Raw genomic sequence first — 21,656 nt, 5'->3', positions numbered from 1 at the left:
TAATCATGTGGTCCCACCCATACCCTTGAGGTATATAGAAAGATCAAAAAATTTAAATTAAGCTTTGAAGAAAGTTAGTAAGGTTGTTGGTTTTGTGAGTTTGGTTTCTGTGGTTTGCTACCAAAGGGATGAATTCAATAAAATGTATGGTTAATATTCACTCAGAATTTATTAAGATGATTATTATTGCTATTATTATTGTTTTTTATAGTTATTATTATGATAATAGCCTAACAACAATGATAAAAATAATAATATAGCAAATAGGGAGTAGAAATTCATAGATATGATATTAAATATGAAGGTTTTGCAAGTGCAGAAATATATGACACGTGCACACATTGAATTATAAATCGCTTTTGTGATATATTGGCAATGGGAATGATCATTTCTGACTTCTACATTCATAATCATCCAATCTGTAGAAGTAGCAGGATAAAAAGAATAAAATGTATTAGAATAAAATAAAATAGTAGAATAAAGTTTAGGACAAAAACCGTTGATATTTTTAACTTCACACTTATTATTGAATGAATACATCACATCCGGTCTGGCAGTCGCGTACGGCATAGTTGCACGAATTCAAATATTTAAACGCATCTGAAGCTCAAATCGGATCAGAAAATTACACATCCTCAGATGATCAGAACCCCATGCAGCCTCTGTGAGACTCTCATAGAAATGACTGACAACTGGTCTATCATCTGCTGTTTGTCGGGTGCAGTGAAAAGGCGGCTGCAGCAAGACAAAAGAAAATGATCTGCAAAAATGTAATGAGCACTTTTAGTGTAAATAAAATTATGAGGAGTAAAAAGTGCTATTTTTTAATTTATTTTTTTAAATGTAATTAAGTAAAGGTACAAGGATTCAGTTTATGTTGCACTTGAGTAAAGTAAAATCCCCCATAATATAAGTTAAGTAAAAAGGCACAATTACTCAAGTACTTTACACCCCTGCTTTTAAGCATTGTATTAGGTTCCTCTAACGGTCCCTTTGAAGTGTGTAGACATACAGGCTTTCTTTCTTTGAAATCTTAACTTGCTTTTGTCTTGTTCTGTCTTTACTGTTGTGCTTCTCTGTAGTAGAAAACTGACTAGGAAAGCCCCTGCAGGTAATCCACAAGCCATACCCAGGTCAACTCATTCCAGTTTTAAATAATTGCACTGATGTAATATAATTTTTTTTTTAGTTTTTTTTATATAGATGAAAATTCAGATCATAATTCATCAAAGCTGTGTTTAAAAATGAAAACACAGCAACAAATAACTGGAAGTTGCCCTTTGCACCTACACAGTGCCATTATCAAACTTCCTTCTCATAGTTGTACTTGGTGGTACATTCCATTTGTCCTGTGTACAGAGTGGCGTGGGTTGGATTTTGGTGTTTTAAGGTCAGTGAAGTCTGTTGTTATTTTTGTTGTTAAATTACTGACAGTCATCTCCTGTTAAATGTCTTCTACAGATTTCTTCAACCTTGAGAAGCCCAAATCCATCTCAATGGATCTTTTCATTGAAGGTTCTGCCTTCAAAGATCCTGAAGCCCGTGCCCTTTCTGCTGACCACATTCAGGACTGTAACATTGAGCCCAAAGATACAAACGAGACTCCTTACCTGGTCATTAAGGGCAGTAGGGAACGTGTGGGTGATCTTCACAAAAAACACTCAAGAGATGGTCTCACTGATAAATTATGCTCTTCCAAAGGGCCTGCAGACCACAGGTCAGTTTCCTCAGAACAAAGTAATGGTGGTGTTAGCTTGCGGACTGAAGGAAGTCAAAGAGAATCAAATCAATCAGAATCCCCTAGAAAGTATATATTAACACCCAAGGCAGCCACATATTCCTCGTCCTCCTCTTCATCTATTTCTTCAAGCACCTGTCCCAAGTCTCCCCCTCTGCCGGGAATTGACCACCCTGACCAAATGAGTCAAGTGTCCATCCAAGACAGTGCTCTCTCTCGCCTTATTGACGCTGTCTCACTGGGAAATGAGCATGACACATGTGGGTCAATTTCTGCTCTGATTGGCCAGTTTGAGGTTACTGCTGAGCAGAGCACCCTAAATCTATTATTGAACTTACAACCCCTGAAACGTCCTCTTTTTAACAGTGAGCTTTCTAGTACTCCAATAAAAGTAGTCCAAGAATCTGTCTGCACAGCCTTAGAGCTAGCTGACAGACCCTCTAGTCCTGAAACCACTGAACCAGAGGTCTTTACCATCTTGGATGAGGAGGTGCTTTCTCCTGTGTCTGCAAAAATCCGTTGTCAAAAGAACTTCCAAAATGACTTTGTTGGCTCTTCAGTGGTCAGCAAGGAATCGTCCCCCATCAAGGTGCCTTTGGAATGGTCCACAGGACGAAATGTAAGCTTGGCGTTAAACAGAGAGCAAGGCTATAGTACTCAATGCCATTCTACTGGCTCCTTGAGGAACTTTGAATCTGGAGGTTACAGAGAAACCTCAGTCAACAGCACAGTCTCAGACCGCTTCTTGCTGTGCCAGGACTCAGCAAGCAGCAGCTTGATGGAGGTGGAGATCAATGTAGATGGGGATCCCTTAGACAACACACTGAACTCTTCGAGTCAGGGCCAGCAATGGTACAATGTCTTTAGAAATGTTCCAGGCTCAAACCAGAGCTCTCCCTATCATGCACCAAGACTGGAACCATCATTTTTCCACAAACCCTCATACCATCCTTCTCCTGTTCATTTTTACTCTACAGAAACATCACCCTTTCACAGACACAACCAATCTCCGTTAGCACACCAAAATCAGATTTCTAGTACTATCGGTCAAAGCAGCCATCTTATTAGCAAATCCCAATTAAGGAACTTTAACTGTTATAATGAAATAGGTAGATTTCCATGTGGTAGTCACAGAATAGATACCACAGATGAAAGGCAACAGGAGACAAGAGACAACAATGGCCTGATTCGCAGGGCAGAACACTTGCAAAAAAGCTCTTTGTCCTCAGAATGTCTTGCAAGGGCTCAAGCCAGGCATACATCATTAGATAAGGACTTGTACACTCCTGTATCAGACTATGACTTGATTTACAGCTCTGTTGAATTGGAAGACTGCACAGAACCTCTAAACCCATATTCTCAGCCATCTCCACATCATCAGGACTTTCCTGTACCTCCTCATCAGATCCTCAACAGGCTGTCCTTAGCCTCCTCTTCTAAAGTCTCTAATCCATGCAAGTCCAAAAGCCTTGGAGACCTGACTTCTGAGGATATCTCATGTAATTTTCAGAGCAAGTACAAGTCCATTAGCCGAAGTTTTGTCACTCCCACAATGCAGAATCAAAGACGGACATGTGGCTTAGCTGGTCAACCAAAGTCTGCTGACCCCTTAACTGAGCAGCTTCGCAAGCTTGTGACCTTGGAACATGAGGACTCTCTGCATTCCTTCCCTTCTTGTTCTCAGCCCATCCCTAAAACTCTGTCAGTGCTCCCTCTGGTTTCTCAGAGCTCCACAGATTACCCTGAGGACACTCCACCATTGCTGTCAAGGCGGCTTTCCTCCCGCAGTCAAAGTCGTGTGCGTCATATAGCCAATCGGGCACGTGAGAGACAGCAGGAGGCCTTCAAACACCAGTCCATTGAAGGATCCACGGAAGTAGTGCTTCGCAATAAGCCGGTCTCCTATCAAAATCCTCCACCAAACAGGCATTCTACAGGCTCGTATATTGCTGGTTATCTGGACCGGCCAGGTCCTGAGGACAGAGGCTTGCCTGAAGGAGCCTGCACTACGCTGTGCTATGGATACGGAGATCGCTACTATGCTGATGATTCTGTGCTCCCTCCTGACCTCTCCAGCCCGTCAGAACCAGAGGTCTACTTCCTACTTAGGCTTTGACCATGCGTCTCTCCTGCTGTTTTTGACTGTGCATGTGTTTCCCTGTAACAGTCTAAACTATATGTAGCAGGACACTTCCAGAACTGCGGACATATACTGTATCAAGGTTGGTGGGTTCCCGCTCCTACATGTGCTACCCCTGCTGTATCAAATGGATTATTGTCTATATATGTGGTCCCTGTCATACTTGGAAAAATGTATTATTCAAAGTGTGTGTTGTCTCAAGGTGAAAAAGAAATATGAAAAAAAAAAAAAGAAAACTGAGCAGTTGGATTGGATATTTATTGTTGTTATCTTCTATTTGTCCTTTTTTGTAGTACAACAAAGTCATGAAGGGATTTCTCTTTTAAATCAGTCTTCCTACATATCTTATGTTATTCGTTTGTCTGTGTAGTTTGTATGGGCTCTATTTTTGTGACTGCGCAAGGCCTTGTGCTAAGTCTCATCCAGGTTTTGTGAGAGCGCTAATTCTAAGCACAATTTTCGTGCCAGTGCAAAGTGCAAGTGGGCGTGGGTGGAAGTACTTGAGTTATTTATGGGCTTATGCGCACAAACTGTGTGTGTATTCTATGTTAACGTAGTGCCGCTAAACACAATTTGCTAGTTTCCTGAGAAATAGATCATTGTGCTAAGACATCTGAGAACCATTTCTATTCTCTACGCAGTCTAAACTCAGTTCCTGAATTTGCAGTTTCGAGATTCCACCAGCAGGTGGTAATAATGTTCATGGATCCTCAAATTATGTTCAAATTATCAGTTGATCAATATTATTAATTATGCTTACATTCTCTGGTATTTAATAGAACCTACATCCAATTAGTCCTGATGAGCACCACATTTTTCGTACGTTTATAGAGATTTATAGAGACACTGTCATAGAGATATGCCTGACATCCAACAAGGACACAGTTAATGAACGCAAAAGAATGCAAGTCCATATTTCTATTCCTCTAATGCATTGCATTAGATCCCTTTTACACTACCAACTTCTTGTAAATGTGCTTTCTTCATTTATATCGCTAGTGCTTGACATGAAATTGGGATATAAAATAGGAAGCAGGTGGTGCAATAACCTCCAAATTAAATTGCACTTGACCCATCCCATTAGCGCCTTGCACACATGATTTCGCTAACCCACTTTTAACTGGACTTAGTACATGCTTGCACGAAAATACCAAAACATGGCCATGCCCACTGACTTTGTGCATACGACGTATTGCATAGCACTGCGCTTAAGACATAGTGCTCTTACTGTAAAATAGGGCCCAATATGTTGGTCAGTTTATCCTCAGTCAATGCACTATGGGTTTCCATTTACATTTTAATAACTGTGACATTTTTTCTTTAGTAAAACAGCATGTGAACCGTGAACAATTTCAGCATGACTATGCACAGATCTGTAGATGTCCCTGTGCTCTGATATTACACAGAATGATTCTGTTGGATGGAATGAAATACAGCATATTTACCTGCTTGCTCTGACTTGCTTGCTTTCTATTAGAATTTAAAGAGGTTTGAAACTCTTTTTCATATTCTAAATCTGTATGGTTAAAGTTTTATTTTTATAATTGCTTTGATACAGAGAGCAAAAATAACATTTGTTAGACTTAATATTTTGTTTTTAAAGAGACAGTGACAAAAAGCATTGTTCTTTTTTCAATTCTCCTGTGCTTAAAGGTTGCTCATCAAAGATGAGTGTAACATTTTCCTACAATGCAATAAAATTCTCAAATGTTTGCCATGAAGTGAAGTTTTAAATGTGTGATTTCTCCTGTCTACCTCTCCAGTATCTGTATTCTATATCACTTTGGTTGCTCTGTATTATGGTATTGCCACACAAAGGTGATCATGACTGGCCATGACATGCAGTTACTAGAGATGAATGCCCATTTATTTAAATGAATGTTCAAGGTTCAGAACAAGTTAGCTCAACCGACAATATATGTGGCATAATGTTGATTACAACAAAAAAGAATATTGCAAGTGCCATATTGTAACTGTGATTTTTGCTTCTTTTTTTTTTAAATAATCCCTTATTTTTAAGAAAAAATTTGTGTTTATCAACACTATGCAATATATGCTATTGATTGAGATTGTATATAACCCAGAACGTTCCTTTTAACTTGCAAAAAGTTGATATTGCAGTTATAAACTGGATTGTCTCGGAGTCTATCCAAAAGCAAACACAGAACAGACTCTCTGATGCTGATATTTTAGACAGAATTGTTTTTATCAGGAAAACACAGGTGAGCATTTATAATTTAAAAGTCAATATATCAGAGGCTTTCTAGCAGATGTGGCTTTGTTGTTGTTGTAGACAGAAGATAAGTAACTGTCTCAGTGCCCCAATTATTCAAAAAATACTTCTCTGTCCCTCTGCAGCTTCATCTAACTGTAAACTCATCATAAAGGATTGTGTAATTATCTCTAATTTTATGATTCAGAGGGGGCACAATTTGGCCTCCCATTGTTATCTCTGCCCCTTATATTCCTACTGCTCTCTCAGGACTGTGGTCTTAAAAAATATCCATTCTTATCCTGCACTGACACACAAGGGTGCAGGGAGGCTGCTTGGAAGGCTGGTTACACCTAACTGTGCCAGTGTCTGTACCTGTTCTGTCTTTGCTCCCATCGTCTGTGCTGGTGTTTCTACTGTGTTCAGTATGGGAGGCTGGCATGGGGTTTTCTGTAGTGGAGGAAACCTGGCAGGAAAAGTGTTTGGGACTGACTTTATGTCCTTTTTGGACATACTGAGTTCTGGTCACCATTCACTTGCATTGCATGGACGTACAGAGCTGAAATATTCATCTAAAAATCTTCGTTTGTGTTCAGCAGAAGAAAGAATGTCATACACATCTGGGATGGCATGAGAGGGAGTAAATGATGAGAGAATTTTCATTTTTGGGTGAACTATCCCTTTAAGTAGCACAACCGTTTTCAACTGTTCTAACAAAAAGAAATGTTTGAGTACCAAATTAGCACATTAGAATCATTTTCAAGGTTTATATGACACATTGTCTTAGTAGACTGGAGTAATGACTGCTGAAAATGGGGCTTTGACATCACAGGTTTTTACACTGTAATTTATTCCCTCTCTTTTTGTTTTGAAGGTTTTTCAGCACATTGGACAAGTTAATTTCACCACTCAGGAGTTTTATTTCCTGGATGGGGGCATCCCACCTGTCTATGACCTGGTGAACTGGCAGAGAGCTCCTTATGGTTTGGTCCAATATGTTTCTATAGGTAGAGTGAAGGGCAATCAGCTATTATTAATGAGTCAGCTATTTGATGGCCTGGAGACTCTGGGAAGGTGAGAGGAGCTTCTAATAAAAACTAGGGCTCTTTCCAAAAATGGACATTCATTGAATTTCAGTGGTGAATTCCTTGTTCTCAGGTGCCTGTATCCATGTGCACTGCTGAGTGCATGCTGGGGACATGTAAAGCCATTAAAAAGGGCCTGCCTGTGTGCTGTTTTGACTGCCTGCCCTGCACTGAGGGGGAAATCAGCAATAGTACAGGTCATTAATGTTCTTTAAAGCTGTACTACGCAAATTTGTTTCTAAATTTAGATGGAAAAAGTTAGTCTAAAAAGGTGACACGTTAACTTGCCCTGTCACAAGCCTGGTTTAGCAGAACCATCTGAGTCATTTATCAGATAGATGATGATAGTTTCACTTTTTTGGTTTTTTTTTTTTTTATGTGGATTTTTTCCCCTTTTTCACCCAATTTGGAATGCCAAATTCCCAGTGCACTTTTAAGTCCTTGTGGTGGTGTAGTGATTCGCTTCAATCCAGATGGCAGAGGATGAATCCCAGTTGCCTCCGCGTCTGAGACCATCAACCTGCACATCTTATCACGTGGCTTGTTGAGTGCGTTGCCACAGAGACATAGCGTGTGTGGAGGCTTCATGCCATCCACTGCAGCATCAGCGCTCAACTCACCACACACCCCACTGAGCAACCGGGCCTAATTTGGTTGCTTAGGAGACCTGGCTGGAGTCACTCAGCACACCCTGGGATTTGAACTAGCGAACTAGCAAACTCCAGGGGTGGTAGCCAGCGTCTTTTACCACTGAGCTGCCCAGGCCCCTGATGACAGTTTCACTTTGGTTAATTCTCATCATCTGCAGTGTGATTTACTGAAAAATGCCAGTATCCAACTATATTGCTGCTCACAGTGTCTCCGCTTCTGTTGTTAAAATAACCACACCTAATAAGGCTTTATGCAATGCCTCGGGTATGTTGACCTTATTCACTGTAGCGCCATCTTTGATTTTTAATGTGGATGACAATGAGGCTATGAGGGATAGACTTACCATCTTTTCAATGGCAGGCACAGCAAGGCCGTAACCATGTCTTGAACACTGGGTGGGACTAAACCATTTTGGGGTGGGGGGTCATGGGTATTGAGGTCACAAATATAATGGTCCTCTTTGGTCCTTTACTATAGTAAAGGCACTAAATGCAATCATTTTCTGAATAAAGGCTTGAAATGCGATAAAGGCCCAACATTTGATAATTTTTGGTTTTAAAAGATACATGAATTTGTAAAGTTCACACAGTACAAGACAAACACTGTCTGCATTGCTAGCAATTTGCCTGTTTCAGACATCTTTTCTTTTTTGTGCTGTCTCAAAGAAAAGATGACATGGTATAATTTTAATTTCTTTTCATCATTGATGTATCTGTAAAATGTCAACTGGCTAGCAAAAAGAAAATACACAAAATTATTTACTGCCCACAAGTTGTCCCTCATTGACCCCCCCCCCCCCCCCCCGTTGGAATCTTAACACAATCTTTTCTTCAAGAATCATAACGCTGCTCTTTTCCATACAAAAACAGTACATATTGACCACTGCTGTCAAGGTCCAAAGAGGAAAAAAAAAATCATTATATAAATACCATAAAAGTAGTCCATAAAACACATAGCTGTTGTATGGCCCCAGAAAGCTTGGAATATAGTGCACTTGTCATATGGACTACTGTTATGATGTCTTTATACTGAACCTTTAATAGTGCTTTATAATATTTGTCTGTTGCGGCGGGGGCGTGGTTGAGCGTTCGTCTGGAGAGAAAGCGGTAAGGTTGCACACACCTGAGCGCTATAATGTTTCTGATTGCAGTAAGCACTGGGGAGAGTGATAAAAAGGGACCACACCAGAGATGAGGGAGAGAGAGCTACCTGAGAGAAAAGACTGTGTTAAAAGTGTGATCTGATCTGATGAGTGTGATGCTGAAAAGCGATTTTGAGTTTGTTTATTAGAAGTTATACCTTTGAGTTGAAGCCCAAGTTTCTGTGTCCTCCTTTCCATCCCATCACTGAACATTACACTGGTGCCAAAACCCGGGAGAATTGGAGGACATACGCCGGAATGGAGTCTTCGCAGTTGGCAGAAGTCATCAAGTCCCTCGCCATTATGCACCATGCACAACATCAGGCTTGAGCTATGCCAGGACCAGGATTGTCGATTCTAGGAGGTGCTCCAAGCTCAAGCAGAGGACCGGCACGTGATCTGGAGCCTACTACTCCAGGAGAAAACCCCTGCCAGGACCCAGCAGCCCCCATGCTCTCAGTTGCCCACTAGATGGGGGCAGAAGATGATCCCGAGATCTTCCTGGATCTTTTTGAAAGGACGTCCGAGATCTGGGGCTGGCCACATGCCCAGTGGTCGGCCAGACTCCTCCCATTGTTGTCTGGGGAAGCTCAACTCACAGCACAACAACTACTGGCGCCGAGTCTCCTGGTGTATGATGATCTGAGGAAGACCATCCTGCAGCGGGTCGGTCGCAGCCCGAAACAATACTGACAACTCTTCTGGTTGATGAAGATGGATGGGCGCGGCCACCCATTTGCCTTCACTCAACAGCTCTGGGACGCCTGCTGGAAGTGGCTGCTGGCTGCCGTGATGCTGAGGGAGTCATCGATCACGTGGTGCTGGAGCAGCTTATCCGTCGTCTTCCGAAAGGAATGGTGGAGTGTGTCCAGTGCCACTGCCTGGCGTCGCTGGAGGAGGGCGTCCAACTGGCGGAGGACCATATGTCGGCGTATCAGAGGGACTCCATGCCGCCGTATTTCCTCCAATTCTCCCGGGTTTTGGCACCAGTGTAATGTTCAGTGATGGGATGGAAAGGAGGACACGGAAACTTGGGCTTCAACTCAAAGGTATAACTTTTAATAAACAAACTCAAAATCGCTTTTCAGCATCACACTCATCAGATCAGATCACACTTTTAAGAGCCCTCCCACTCTCTCTCTTTCTCCCCTCCCCCTGTGTGTCCACCCCCCCATCGCGGGGGTTTGTCCCACCGCCGGTGGCCTCAGAATCTCATCGCTCTCCCCCTCAGGTGGATGTACCCGCCGACACAGGTGCAGCCGTAACGCCTGGGCCGGCCTACTGGAGTTGCGGGGACACAGGGCATTTCCGGGACCAATGCCCAGTGATTGAGCTGGGAACTGTGGTCCGAGTCCCCGACACTCCATGGTCTGCCCCCGATCGAGCCGGAGCGTACAGAATACTGGTGAGTGTCAAGGGGAGTACACTTCACGCCTCGGTGGATACGGGCTGTAACCAGACCACTATACACCAATGTTTGGTTCAACACAAGGCTTTGGGCACAAGCAAAAGGGTAAGGGTGAGGTGTGTGCATGGGGATATTCACAACTATCATGTAGTGACACTCGTTATTAAATTTCGGGGGAAAAAGCATAAAGTGGAGGCATCGGTTAGTTCCCGCCTCACCCATCCACTAATTTTGGGAACTAATTGGCCGGAGTTTAAAAGTGTATTAAAGGGAATATTTGTGGATGGGTCCTGTAAGAAAGTTGTAAGATGTGAAATGTCCGATGCCTTGGCAGGGGAGGCAGAGCCGGGGCGGTCCTCATCAGCGCCACGTCAGGATGGCTTTGGCCCCTCCTGTCCTTAGAGGATTTTCTGAAAGGGATTGCCCTCTAGAGCAGTCGAGAGATGAAACCCTTAGGCATGCCTTTGAACAAGTGAAAGTTATTGATGGTAAACGACTCCAACCAAACATTGCACTTTCATATCCCTATTATGCTATTATAAAAGAGCAGAAACTTGGGCTTCAACTCAAAGGTATAACTTTTAATAAACAAACTCAAAATCACTTTTCAGCATCACACTCATCAGATCAGATCACACTTTTAACACAGACTTTTCTCTCAGGTAACTCTCTCTCCCTCGTCTCTGGTGTGGTCCCTTTTTATCGCTCTCCCCAGTGCTTACTACAATCAGAAACAGGTGTTAGACATTATAGCGCTCAGGTGTGCGCACCCTTACCGCTTTCTCTCTCTCCGGACGAACGCTCAACCACGCCCTCGCCGCCACATTGTCCTTTTTGAAGCTCGACAGCTCCTGCTCACTATAAACTGTTATTCTATGGAATAGAGCTGCTTAAAATATCTATTTTTATGTTCCAAGATAAACCCAGCAAATGGGTTTTGAACAACATAAGGGTGAGTAAATGAGTGAGTAAAAGTAAATTTTCCATTTTTAGGTGAACTATAAGTTTTTTGAGCACAAACCTGACAAGACATACTCAAAGTAATCTCTTGGGAGATGCAAACAAAATTCTGAATTAATTAAAGACATAAAGAAATTATTTAGAAAATCTTAATTTGATTTTAAATTATTACCTAATAATATTTGCATTAAGAACATATGACTCTGTCCTTGCCAAAGCACAATAGAAGTCACAAGTCACAAGTCTTACCATGTTCTAGTTCTGATCTGAAGGTGATAATGCTCTACTTTGTGTTTTATCAATCAGTTTCATAGACAATGTCATGGGAATTTTCTTAAAAGCTACTTCATAAACCTGCCAGATAACCACATTCATTCAATTCCTTTACAATATACACACATTCACTCATTGTCTTAAGCCTAATGCGCTGAAAACTGCTCTGTTAATGTTGTCACATTCTCAATTATTAATGACATACAAATCACATACTGTACATGACATATTTTTTAATTCAAAATGGCGAATTTCGCAAAATGGTGAACAGTTTGCACCACTGGAAATTACTGTCGGTTGGTACAACATTTCAATCATAAAACAGTGGTCAAATATTGTATGTTTAGTTAGATACTTACATCTTACATGAGCTTACTGATGCGCTGCGCTGGGATAATCTACAAGGTTCCCGCTTAGCTTCTTAAACTTGAGTCCCGCCTTCATCGATTTGATTGGCTATCTCATATGACATTGACGAGCAGTGTTGGACTACTGAACGTGGTAAAATGTAACTTTTTTAAACCATTATGTTATTCCTGCAACAACTTAATGACAATTAGACAGTGGTGCATAATGGACTGCAGCAGAATTGCAACAAGGATATCAATTATTGGGGGGGTTGACAATCTGGCCATATATGATTATTTGGGGGACTAGTCCCCCTCAAAGTATATTGTGTTTACGGCACTGATGCATGGTATAAAGCTGTAAAAAGCTCCTAGATCACATCTGATTTTCCACAACCCGTGTTGTCTGGAGTCGTTTGTCTACTGAATGTTCTTGGAAATATGTTGTTTTGTTTTGTTTGAACAATCCAAAAACACTTTAAACTACTGTGCAGCCCATTGAAGAGACTGTGCGTCTATCCCTCACAGCCTCGTTGCCACACATTCCTGTCAAAAATCAAAGATGGCGCTGCTGTGAATTAGGTCTATAGTGAGGGACAGTGGCACGACACACGGAGCGTGAATGAAGTGTGTTCGGCGCTAGAGAAGATGATATAGCGCTGAAAGATCTGAGCTACCTATGCCCATGAGCGCTTGTGGTATGTACAGCTCCGTTATTTTGACACACTGCTCCATAAAACTGTACAAACATAAAGATAGGGCAACCATTGTCATTATCTCGTTGTCGGGATGGAACCCCACTAATTGGTGACCGCTGAAATAGGTTAAAGCAGTCAACATTTTACCGTAAAATTACTTGTCATGAATGCGCAGAGATGGACAAAGTCTCAGGACCCAAACACAGAGTTAAAACAACAAACACAAAATCCCACAAGGGGGAAAAACAAACACAAACTACCCTGTAGGGGAAAAAGGTAATCCAACGTAAAACTTAAGGTGGACCAGGTGGGTAGGAAACAGGAACCAAATAACAGGACCGACAGGAACATACAAGACGAACTGGCACTGGACAGCACACAAAGGGAGACTAAAATAGGGAGAGAGGGGTCGCTGTCCTTTTATACATATCGTGGGCCCCCTTCGGCATATCGTGGCGGCCTGTATCAGCTTATCTCGGCCAATTCGGCCCGGTTCGGCCCCATTTCATGGCCGGCCCACCGGGCAAAGTCCCAGTTCTCCCTATGGCCAGTCTGCCCCTGTCCTCATTCATGTATTGACATAATAAGCAGGCACTTAACCCACAAGGTATAATTCCTACATTATTTCAGTTGAATAAAATCTAAATAGTAAATAATGGAAACACCCAGACTCACTGCATGGTGGTTTGGCAGTACCTGAACTGAGCACTGAAGCTGCAGAGATTTACATTTACACATTTGGCAGACACTTTTATCCAAAGCAACTTACAGTGCCTTTATTTCAGGGACAATCCCCCTGGAGCAACCTGGAGTTAAGTGCCTTGCTCAAGGACACAATGGTGGTGGCTGTGGGAATTGAACCAACAACCTTTTGCTTACCAGTTTAGCACTTTAGTCCACTATGCCACCACCAAATCAAATAAAGTCAAATCAAATCAAATCAAATCAAATCACTTTTATTGTCACACAACCATATACACAAGTGCAATAGTGTGTGAAATTCTTGGGTGCAGTTCCGAGCAACATAGCAGTCATGACAGTGATGAGACATATACCAATTTACAATAAACATCAGATTTACACAACACAATTTAAAATCTAATATACACATAATTACACACAACACAATATACAAATAATAACATACAATGTACAGTATACAATACACACAATATAGAATACACATTATAGACAAATATAAAGAGTGATTCACATCTCTATCTGTTTCTAGCCTGCTCCCCCACTTGTCTCAGTTAGTACTTAGTTTAAGTTGTCGTTTGATTTAGTATTTACTTTGCTTTAATTGTATAATTGGTGAGCTCATATAGCTCATTAAAGATAAAATCAGCCATCCTTTAACTGAAATAAAAAAACTGAGAAGTCATTTGCACTGGTGATGTACATGTACAGTACAGTACGTGTATTGCACATATTATATACAGTAAGGTTGTAGATGGGATAATGATTGTAGATTGTAGGTTTTCAAGAAAATGTTGTTTCTATGGATAGGCCAGTGGTTTTGAATTGCAGAGTGGCTGACTGTGTCTCAAATCTTTGTGAAATTATTTCACCCATTACATTTGTGTGCAATATACTGTATTTTGGTGCTTATTAGAAAAACCCCCAGAAGATAACCATGATATAATGAAAATAGCCTCCTTAAAATATACTAATGTGCCTTTAGCTCTGTGTACTACTCTGTGAAAGGCCACAAAATTGCTCACGATGGTGTAATATTTATGTCTTATTTGAAAAATTCAAATGCATTTCTCTGAGGAAAAACATAGTTTTCAATGAATCATATGAAAAACTTTTTTCTCTTTATAATCAAGCTGTTCTAACAAACAGCCCAATCTTTTCTCCTCATTCATTTTTTGAATGAATCATAAATTACACTTGATAACCCTGATAATATATATATATATATATATATATATATATATATATATATATATATATATATAGTAAAGAAAATGAATAGATAATGCATATTTTAATATCATAACTACAATGAAACAGATCAACAGGCGTTGCAAAATTGTTGCTTATTTGATTACAGAGGTGGAAATATAGATTGCGTCAAATCAATTTTGTTCACAATTTCTCATCACAGTCATGTAAAATTATTTATTTTCTATGGCTCTTCCCATTATGGCTTTTTTAGTGTTTCTTTCTGGATGTAAAAGTATGATGTAGCACTTTGGGGCAAATATAGCCACCAGTAATCCAAAACTGGAAGCCAAAATGGCAAAAATCTCCACAGCCACTGCATATTTCCCTGGTGAGCTGACATATGCTGGAACAAATGCAATCCACACAGCACAGAAGATCAACATACTAAAAGTAATAAACTTTGCTTCATTAAAATTGTCTGGAAGGTTCCTTGCCATGAATGCTAAGAAGAAGCTTACTGCTGCCAGAAAGCCAATGTAGCCCAGAAGCACAGCAAAACCAGCCACTGAGCCAATAGCACACTCATATACTATTTTGGAACTTACATATTGGCTGTTTTTATGGGGTGTGGGAGATGCATTTGATAACCAGACTACACATATTGCCACCTGGAGGGCAGTTAGGACCAAGACTGTACCTCTCTGTTGGGCTGCACCAAACCATTTCATGGCTCCCTTACTCTCAGGCCGAGATGACTTGAAAATGGCAATTACCACCATAGTCTTTACCAGGATGCTGGAGATGCAAAGGACAAAGCTAATGCCAAACATGGCATGTCTTAACTGACATGTCCACAACTGTGGACGGCCAATGAAGAGTAGCACACACAGGAAACACAGTTTGAGTGAGAGCAGCAACAGGAAACTGAGCTCTGAATTGTTGGCACGTACTATGGGAGTGTTACGGTGATGAGCAAAGATGAGCATCACAAGAACACAGAAGCAGGTGCCAAGCAGGGAGGCAGTGGTCAGGGAGATGCCTAAAGGTTCCTCATAGGATAGAAATTCCACTTCTTTGGGGACACACCGATCCTTTTCTGGATTGGACCAAAACTCATCTGGACATAATGTGCACTCAATGGCATCTGTGAAAAAGACAAAGAGAGGTAGAAATTTAAGAGAAAATTCTCTTGCAAATTATAATAGCATTTTGGAACAGGAAATGATCTTTTCCTGCAAATAATCTCACTACCTGTTGTATTAGAAATCTTTCCATCTGCACATGGCAGGCAGTCAAAACAGCAGACAGGAAGGCCCTTCCTCATGGCTCGTCTGGTGCCTGGGGGACAGCTCTCACTACACACAGACCGTGGGGGCTAAAATAAATAATAATAATAATAATAATAATAAATAAACAGTGATTTCAGTGCTGTATGTGTGTCTGTATGTAAAATACAGCCTCTTAGAGGTATACTGTAGGGTGACCATATTGTGGGGTGGGGGTGATGTTGAAATGTGTAAATCTTAAAAAAAAATAAAATAAATGTTTCACCCCTCAAATGGCCTGATCTGTGTTTTGTTTTTGTATTTTCTGAATTTAGCATTGAAGTACCAGCTTTACAGGTCAAGTACAGAGGTTGCACTACAAATATCAGAGGAAGGGGTTGTAAAATTTTAATCATGGTCTGTTTTATTAATCCTATTAGTTTACGTTTCCCTGATAAGTAGTATATTTCAAAGTAATAAAAATTTTCGCAACTTACATTATTTATTATTCTGGTTGTGTGCGCTGAGCACGTCTGGTGCCTGCACACATACAGTGTGTGGCTGAGCGCACAGAAAGCAAGCGGGTGGGCAAGAGAGAGAGAGAGATTTAAAAAAATTTTTTTTTTAAAGACTGCACACTTAGGGTGATTCTCAAACAGAAGGCTGCAGCCTAGTAAGGCTGTGTCCTTCATAGACCAGTCCTTCTGAGGCTGTAGGCAAGACTCCTCTTCAGCACTCAATGCTAGAATGAGACGGTCTAGTAAGTGTGCATGGCCAACCATAAGCTTAGAGCCATGTGATATTTTACTTTGTTTAGAAAACCCATATACTTCAGAAAACGAGAAATATGTCCTTAATCCCTTAATTATTTTAGCAAAATCTTTTATTCACAAAGCTAGAGTCACTCAAAAAAAGCCTTTATATAATACATTTTGCAACACTGATCTTAGAATTTATATTTAAACCCTTTCAAATATGAAAAAAAAAAAAAAAAAGAAACAGAACCCTAAACTTTTAAAACTTTCAAATTCATGTAATTGCCCTTTTATTTATTTTATTTATTTTTTTGTGCTTTGTATCTTCTGATTTGTTGTATTGTCTAAATTTGAATTTTTTATTTTTATATTGTCTTGGTGCAAATGTGAATAAAAACTTGAAGATAGAAAGAAAAAAAAGTAAGCAGCGTCATAAAGGTTTCCGCCTCCACAGTCACGCAACTCGTTTTTCACCCTTTTTTAAAATAATTTGTGACGTGCAAAGGATTGTGGGTGATTGAAGGCCACAAAGGATACAACCGATGCATCCTCCAAAATATGGCAAAGAAGGCTGTGAAACGAGGCTGCCTTCCAAGTATCCTCACAATTGAGATGGCCTTCGACAGTGCTTGATGACATGGCAGCCTAGATATCCAGCCTAATGATGCTGCAGCCAAGCACCCTTAGTCTGCCACTCTCTGTCAGAATAATCACGTAAGGACATGTGAACACGAAAACTGGTGCGGAGTATCAAATTCACAGAATGTATTAGAGTCCTAACTGCAGGTCAATATAAAGAAATCCCGGTCATTTATAGCCAGTTTTTAAATCCTGGCCAGACACTTTTTTCAGGTCCAAAACATTTCTGGGAAAATGAGGACATATGGTCACCGTAGTATACTGTATTAGTGCACATGAGCATATGGATATTATTGATCTGTGTCAGCTGTTCTAAGACTGAAAGTAAAATTCTAATTGTAATTACTTTTCTCGTCTCGAAGTTCCAATATAATGCATCTTCATCTAGTGTGAGCACCTTCCCTGTCGCCGCTTCATCCACCACACCAACTGTGCGTACAATGATCGACCCATCAAAGCTCGGCTGCCAGTTTACCACATCATAAATGGCCAGGGCATCTCCATTCTTATCAAATGACACATGGTCCCCAAAACCTGTGGTGAAGTTTACTTTCTGTAGGTAGTGAACCAGCTGCACAGTTTGTAGAAAGGACAGGTACAGTATTATATGTAATTCTGTAATTTGAATAAAACACTTTTTTGTTATAGTTTTGTTTCTGTGACTTCTCTCTGCATTATATACTGCTGTGTCTCTGTACATATGTTCTTACCTGCCAGGGCTGCAGGTTCTTTATGTCAGCACAGCTGTTCCCACTGAATGGCCCTCTCTCCTCCTCACACTGCATCAAGTCATGCAGCGCATGTGCCAGGGCATATACTGTTTTATACACATTATAGGAGGCCCTCAGGTCTGATACGTCAGAATATGCTGTGTCTGTGCTGCTCAGATCCTCCTGCCCTGTACACATTTTTTCTCCCTCTATCTCTCTACCTCCAGTCTCAAATCTGCACTTGAACATGTTCTCCCAGAAGATTCTCACCATATTGTTTCTTGGGTCATTGTCAGGATGGAGACGTAGCAGAAAGTCATGAAGTCCTTGCATTTCTACACGCCTGATGGTGAAGCCCAGTGTGCCCCTCAAAAAAGGCAGGAAACGTGGACTGTGAAATACAGGATTGCTGGTCCAGGCTTCACTTGCAATCCATTGCCTGCCCGTCACATTCTGCTGCGCAACCTCATCCATCAATGGCAACAGATAGGATGAAGTGGAGACCACCACCACCACTCTAGCTGTAGAGGACTGAATCACTTGCACTATGCGTTTAATATCTCTCCGGTCATTATCGAGTGGTAGGATTTCAGAAAAAGCAACACACCCTCCAAAGAGCTGCACATACTGATGGAAGGACTGAGCAGCATAGATGCCATAGTCGTCATCACTGTAGATGAGACCAACCCAGGTCCATTCAAAATGTCTCAAAATCTTTACCATAGCCTGCACCTGGAAAGCATCACTGGGGATAGTTCTGAAGAAGGAGGGGTACTTCTTCCTGTCACTCAAACAGGAGCAGGTGGCATAATAGCTAACCTAATGAGGGGAAAGGGAGAGGAGAGAGAAAGATGGGCAACAAATAAGTCAGTGCAACAGCAATTGTGTTCACACAATAATTTAAGAGAGAATCAGATTTAGGATATTTGCACTCATTTTTCTGCTATCATAACTGAAAATGTGTGTACAGAAAAAAAGAACTGAAAGGTGTAGAAAATATACATTTAAAGGATTAATAGTTATAATTAGTAATTCAATTCCATCTTACTATAGGTACTCGAAACAGTCCAAGAACACTGGAAATTGCAATAGAAGGAGTGGAATTTGAGTCCCCCACAATTCCAATCACTGGTGGTGGGCCGGTGCAGTTGAGGTTGGTGAGGGACTCTTCAGTCCCACTAATCAGGGCTATGGCAGCCCGAAACGCCATTCCTAGTGTCACACAGTTGTCATACAGATGGTAACCAAGAGTGATGTTTGGCAGCAGACTGGGATTCTTATTTATCTCATCAATAGCAAAAACCATGGCCTGTGCTTGCTGGAAGCTTGCTATATCAAATCTAGTAAAAGACACACACATGTTTTATATTTAACAAATCTTAGAGGATATTATTAATTCAAACAACAAGAAATTAATCAGTCAAAGCATCAGCACAATTCAAATATGATTTAGATGTTCATTTTGTTTCTTGTATAAACATGCCATCAGAGCAAATAAAGAGTGGCAACTGACAATTCACAGAGTGCATATGTTGTGTTTTAAAAAAATAGTTTTCTTGAGGTATATTTCTATACTTTTTAATCCAAATTCTGTCTCTCTCTTTTAACTGTTCTCTTTTTGTTTTAGCCTTGCATGGATGTCTTTATTTCATCTGGCCCCAGACTCACTGCTCACAGTATGGTGGTTCCGGCTCAGCTCTGAAGCTCAGCTCTGGGAACACTGTAAGAAAGTGAACCTCAAACAGGCCTCCGAGTAAAAGATCTCCATCTTGGTACATTCCGTTCAACTTGAAGCGTCCCTGGAGCTGACAGGTACCTGTGCTGAGGATTGAAGCTGCAGAGATACAGTTAAATAAAAGGTAAAGACAAATATATGGAATGATCCACATCTCTCACACTCTCTCTTTCTCACTCTCTCTCTTGCTTACCCACTCACCTACTTGGCTCACTAATTTATGATGAAGACTGAGTGGGGTGTTACTTTAAATGAGCAGGCGGTGCCAAGTGGGCAATGCCTGGAAATTGGGACATCACTCTGAGTTCCTTGATTTTCTATTTTTAAATTGGCTTAAAGAAACTGGTATTGACCGTTTAAATGAACCTGTTTCTAAACTTAAAGGGATAGTTCACCCAAAAATGAAAATTCTCTCATTTATTCACCCTCATGCCATCCCAGATGTGTTAGATTTTCTTTTTTCTGCTGAACACAAACTCTGTAGCACCATACAACGTACACCAGCTCTGGATGTCATTACAATGCAAGTGAATGGTGACAAAATTTTTAAAGGCAGCATAAAAGTAATCTGCTCGACTCCAGTCGTTAAATCCATGTCTGCTGAAGCAATATGGTGGGTGTGGGTGAGAAACAGATCAATATTTACATGAATATTCCAGGTTCAATACAGGTTAACCACAAAAAATAATTTGACTCATCCCTCTTTTTCTTTAAAAAAAAAGCAAAAATGGAGGTTAGCGTACAATGGAAGTAAATGTGGCCAATTTTTGGAAGGTTTAAAGGCAGAAATGTGAAGCTTATAATTTTTTAAAAGCACTTCCATTAATTCTTCCCTTAAAACTCATGGATTATTTGAGCTGTAATAGTTGTTTAAATAATTATTTTTATAGTCATTTTAGGGTTTTAGGGTTTGTTTACATTACATCCTCATAGCAGCGAAGTTGTAAAACTTTACACAGAAAAGGTTTGTAAGTAATTTTATTACACTAAAATCATGTTAAAATGCATATTGTTTAAGTCTTGTGTCTATCCTTTTGAAACAGTGAGTATTTAAATGTACAAAAATTGGCCCCCATTTACTTCCATTGTAAGTGCCTCACTGGAACCCAGATTTTTGCTTTTTTTAAAGAAAAGGAGGGACAAGTCAAAATTATTGTTTGCGGTAATCAACATTATGCCACAAATGCTTTTGACTGAGCTTAACTTGGATTGAACCCAGAATATTCCTTTAAGTCCTTTTTTTTTACTCTAAATTCTCCTCCCTGACCTGTAGGTGGTGATATGCACAGAACTCAAATAGGCAAAAACAAAAGAAGAATGTGAAAGTGAAAGTAAAAGTGGAGATTGATTGTAAAAAAGGACTTACATATTGATTTGTTTCTCACTCACTCACACTTATCATATTGCTTCTGAATACATGCATTAAACCAATGGAGTCTTATGTATTACTTTTATGCTGCCTTTATATGCTTTTGGAGCTTCATAATTTTGGTCACCATTCACTTGCACTGTAAAGACATACAGAGATGAGATATTCCCCGAAAGATTTCTGTTTGTGTTCAGCAGAAGAAAGCAAGTCTGTGATGGCATTAGGGTGAGTAACTGATGAGAGAATTTTCAGTTTTTGGGTGAACTGTCTCTTTAACATTGTGGTGAGTGCGTTTGTTCAGTGTACTTTGCGCTGACTTGGTTGGTGTCTGCTTGCTTAACTGCAGCTCTACACACTGAATTGATGCCATATAAAGTAAAATAAAGTTAACTCATAAACATCATTAAATGTAAAATGAAATAAAAATGTATAAGAGTACATAAGTCTCAGGGAGATTGTCTTATTGAATGTTACTAAGCTGGACTATGGCTCAGATAAGCAGTGACTGCTCAAAGCAATCAATCAAGTCTTCTATTCAACAATGACTTCCTCAGAATGCCCTCTAGTTGACAGTCATGCACCTGACTTTTACTGAGCAAAAAAAGAACAACCTGAATTCTAATTTTCTTCAAATAGG

The 21,656-nt window shown here is 40.5% G+C and overlaps 2 protein-coding genes across 2 annotated transcripts in view; one reads left to right on the top strand and one right to left on the bottom strand.

Annotated features, from left to right (window-relative positions):
- The window catches only part of LOC127456374 (1-phosphatidylinositol 4,5-bisphosphate phosphodiesterase eta-1-like), a 95,553-nt gene extending 89,962 nt beyond the window's left edge, over positions 1-5,591 (top strand). The window contains exon 23 of the mRNA XM_051724827.1: positions 1,462-5,591. Coding sequence (XP_051580787.1) covers positions 1,462-3,854 — 2,393 coding nt within the window. The 3' untranslated portion in view covers positions 3,855-5,591. The remainder of the gene's footprint in view (positions 1-1,461) is intronic.
- Positions 5,592-14,776: 9,185 nt separating this feature from the next.
- Positions 14,777-19,804, bottom strand: LOC127456351 (extracellular calcium-sensing receptor-like). The gene is made up of 6 exons (XM_051724798.1): positions 19,584-19,804; positions 18,964-19,255; positions 17,916-18,734; positions 17,552-17,776; positions 15,798-15,921; positions 14,777-15,690 (listed from the first exon to the last, which is right to left on the bottom strand). The coding sequence occupies exons 1-6, from the start codon at positions 19,802-19,804 to the stop codon at positions 14,777-14,779; spliced, it is 2,595 nt and encodes an 864-aa protein (XP_051580758.1).
- Positions 19,805-21,656: the final 1,852 nt, after the last annotated feature.

This window comes from Myxocyprinus asiaticus, chromosome 18, assembly GCF_019703515.2.
Source record: "Myxocyprinus asiaticus isolate MX2 ecotype Aquarium Trade chromosome 18, UBuf_Myxa_2, whole genome shotgun sequence".
NCBI lineage: Eukaryota > Metazoa > Chordata > Actinopteri > Cypriniformes > Catostomidae > Myxocyprinus > Myxocyprinus asiaticus.
Note: the sequence above shows the minus strand (reverse complement) of the source record. Positions and strands in the feature narration are given on the sequence as shown.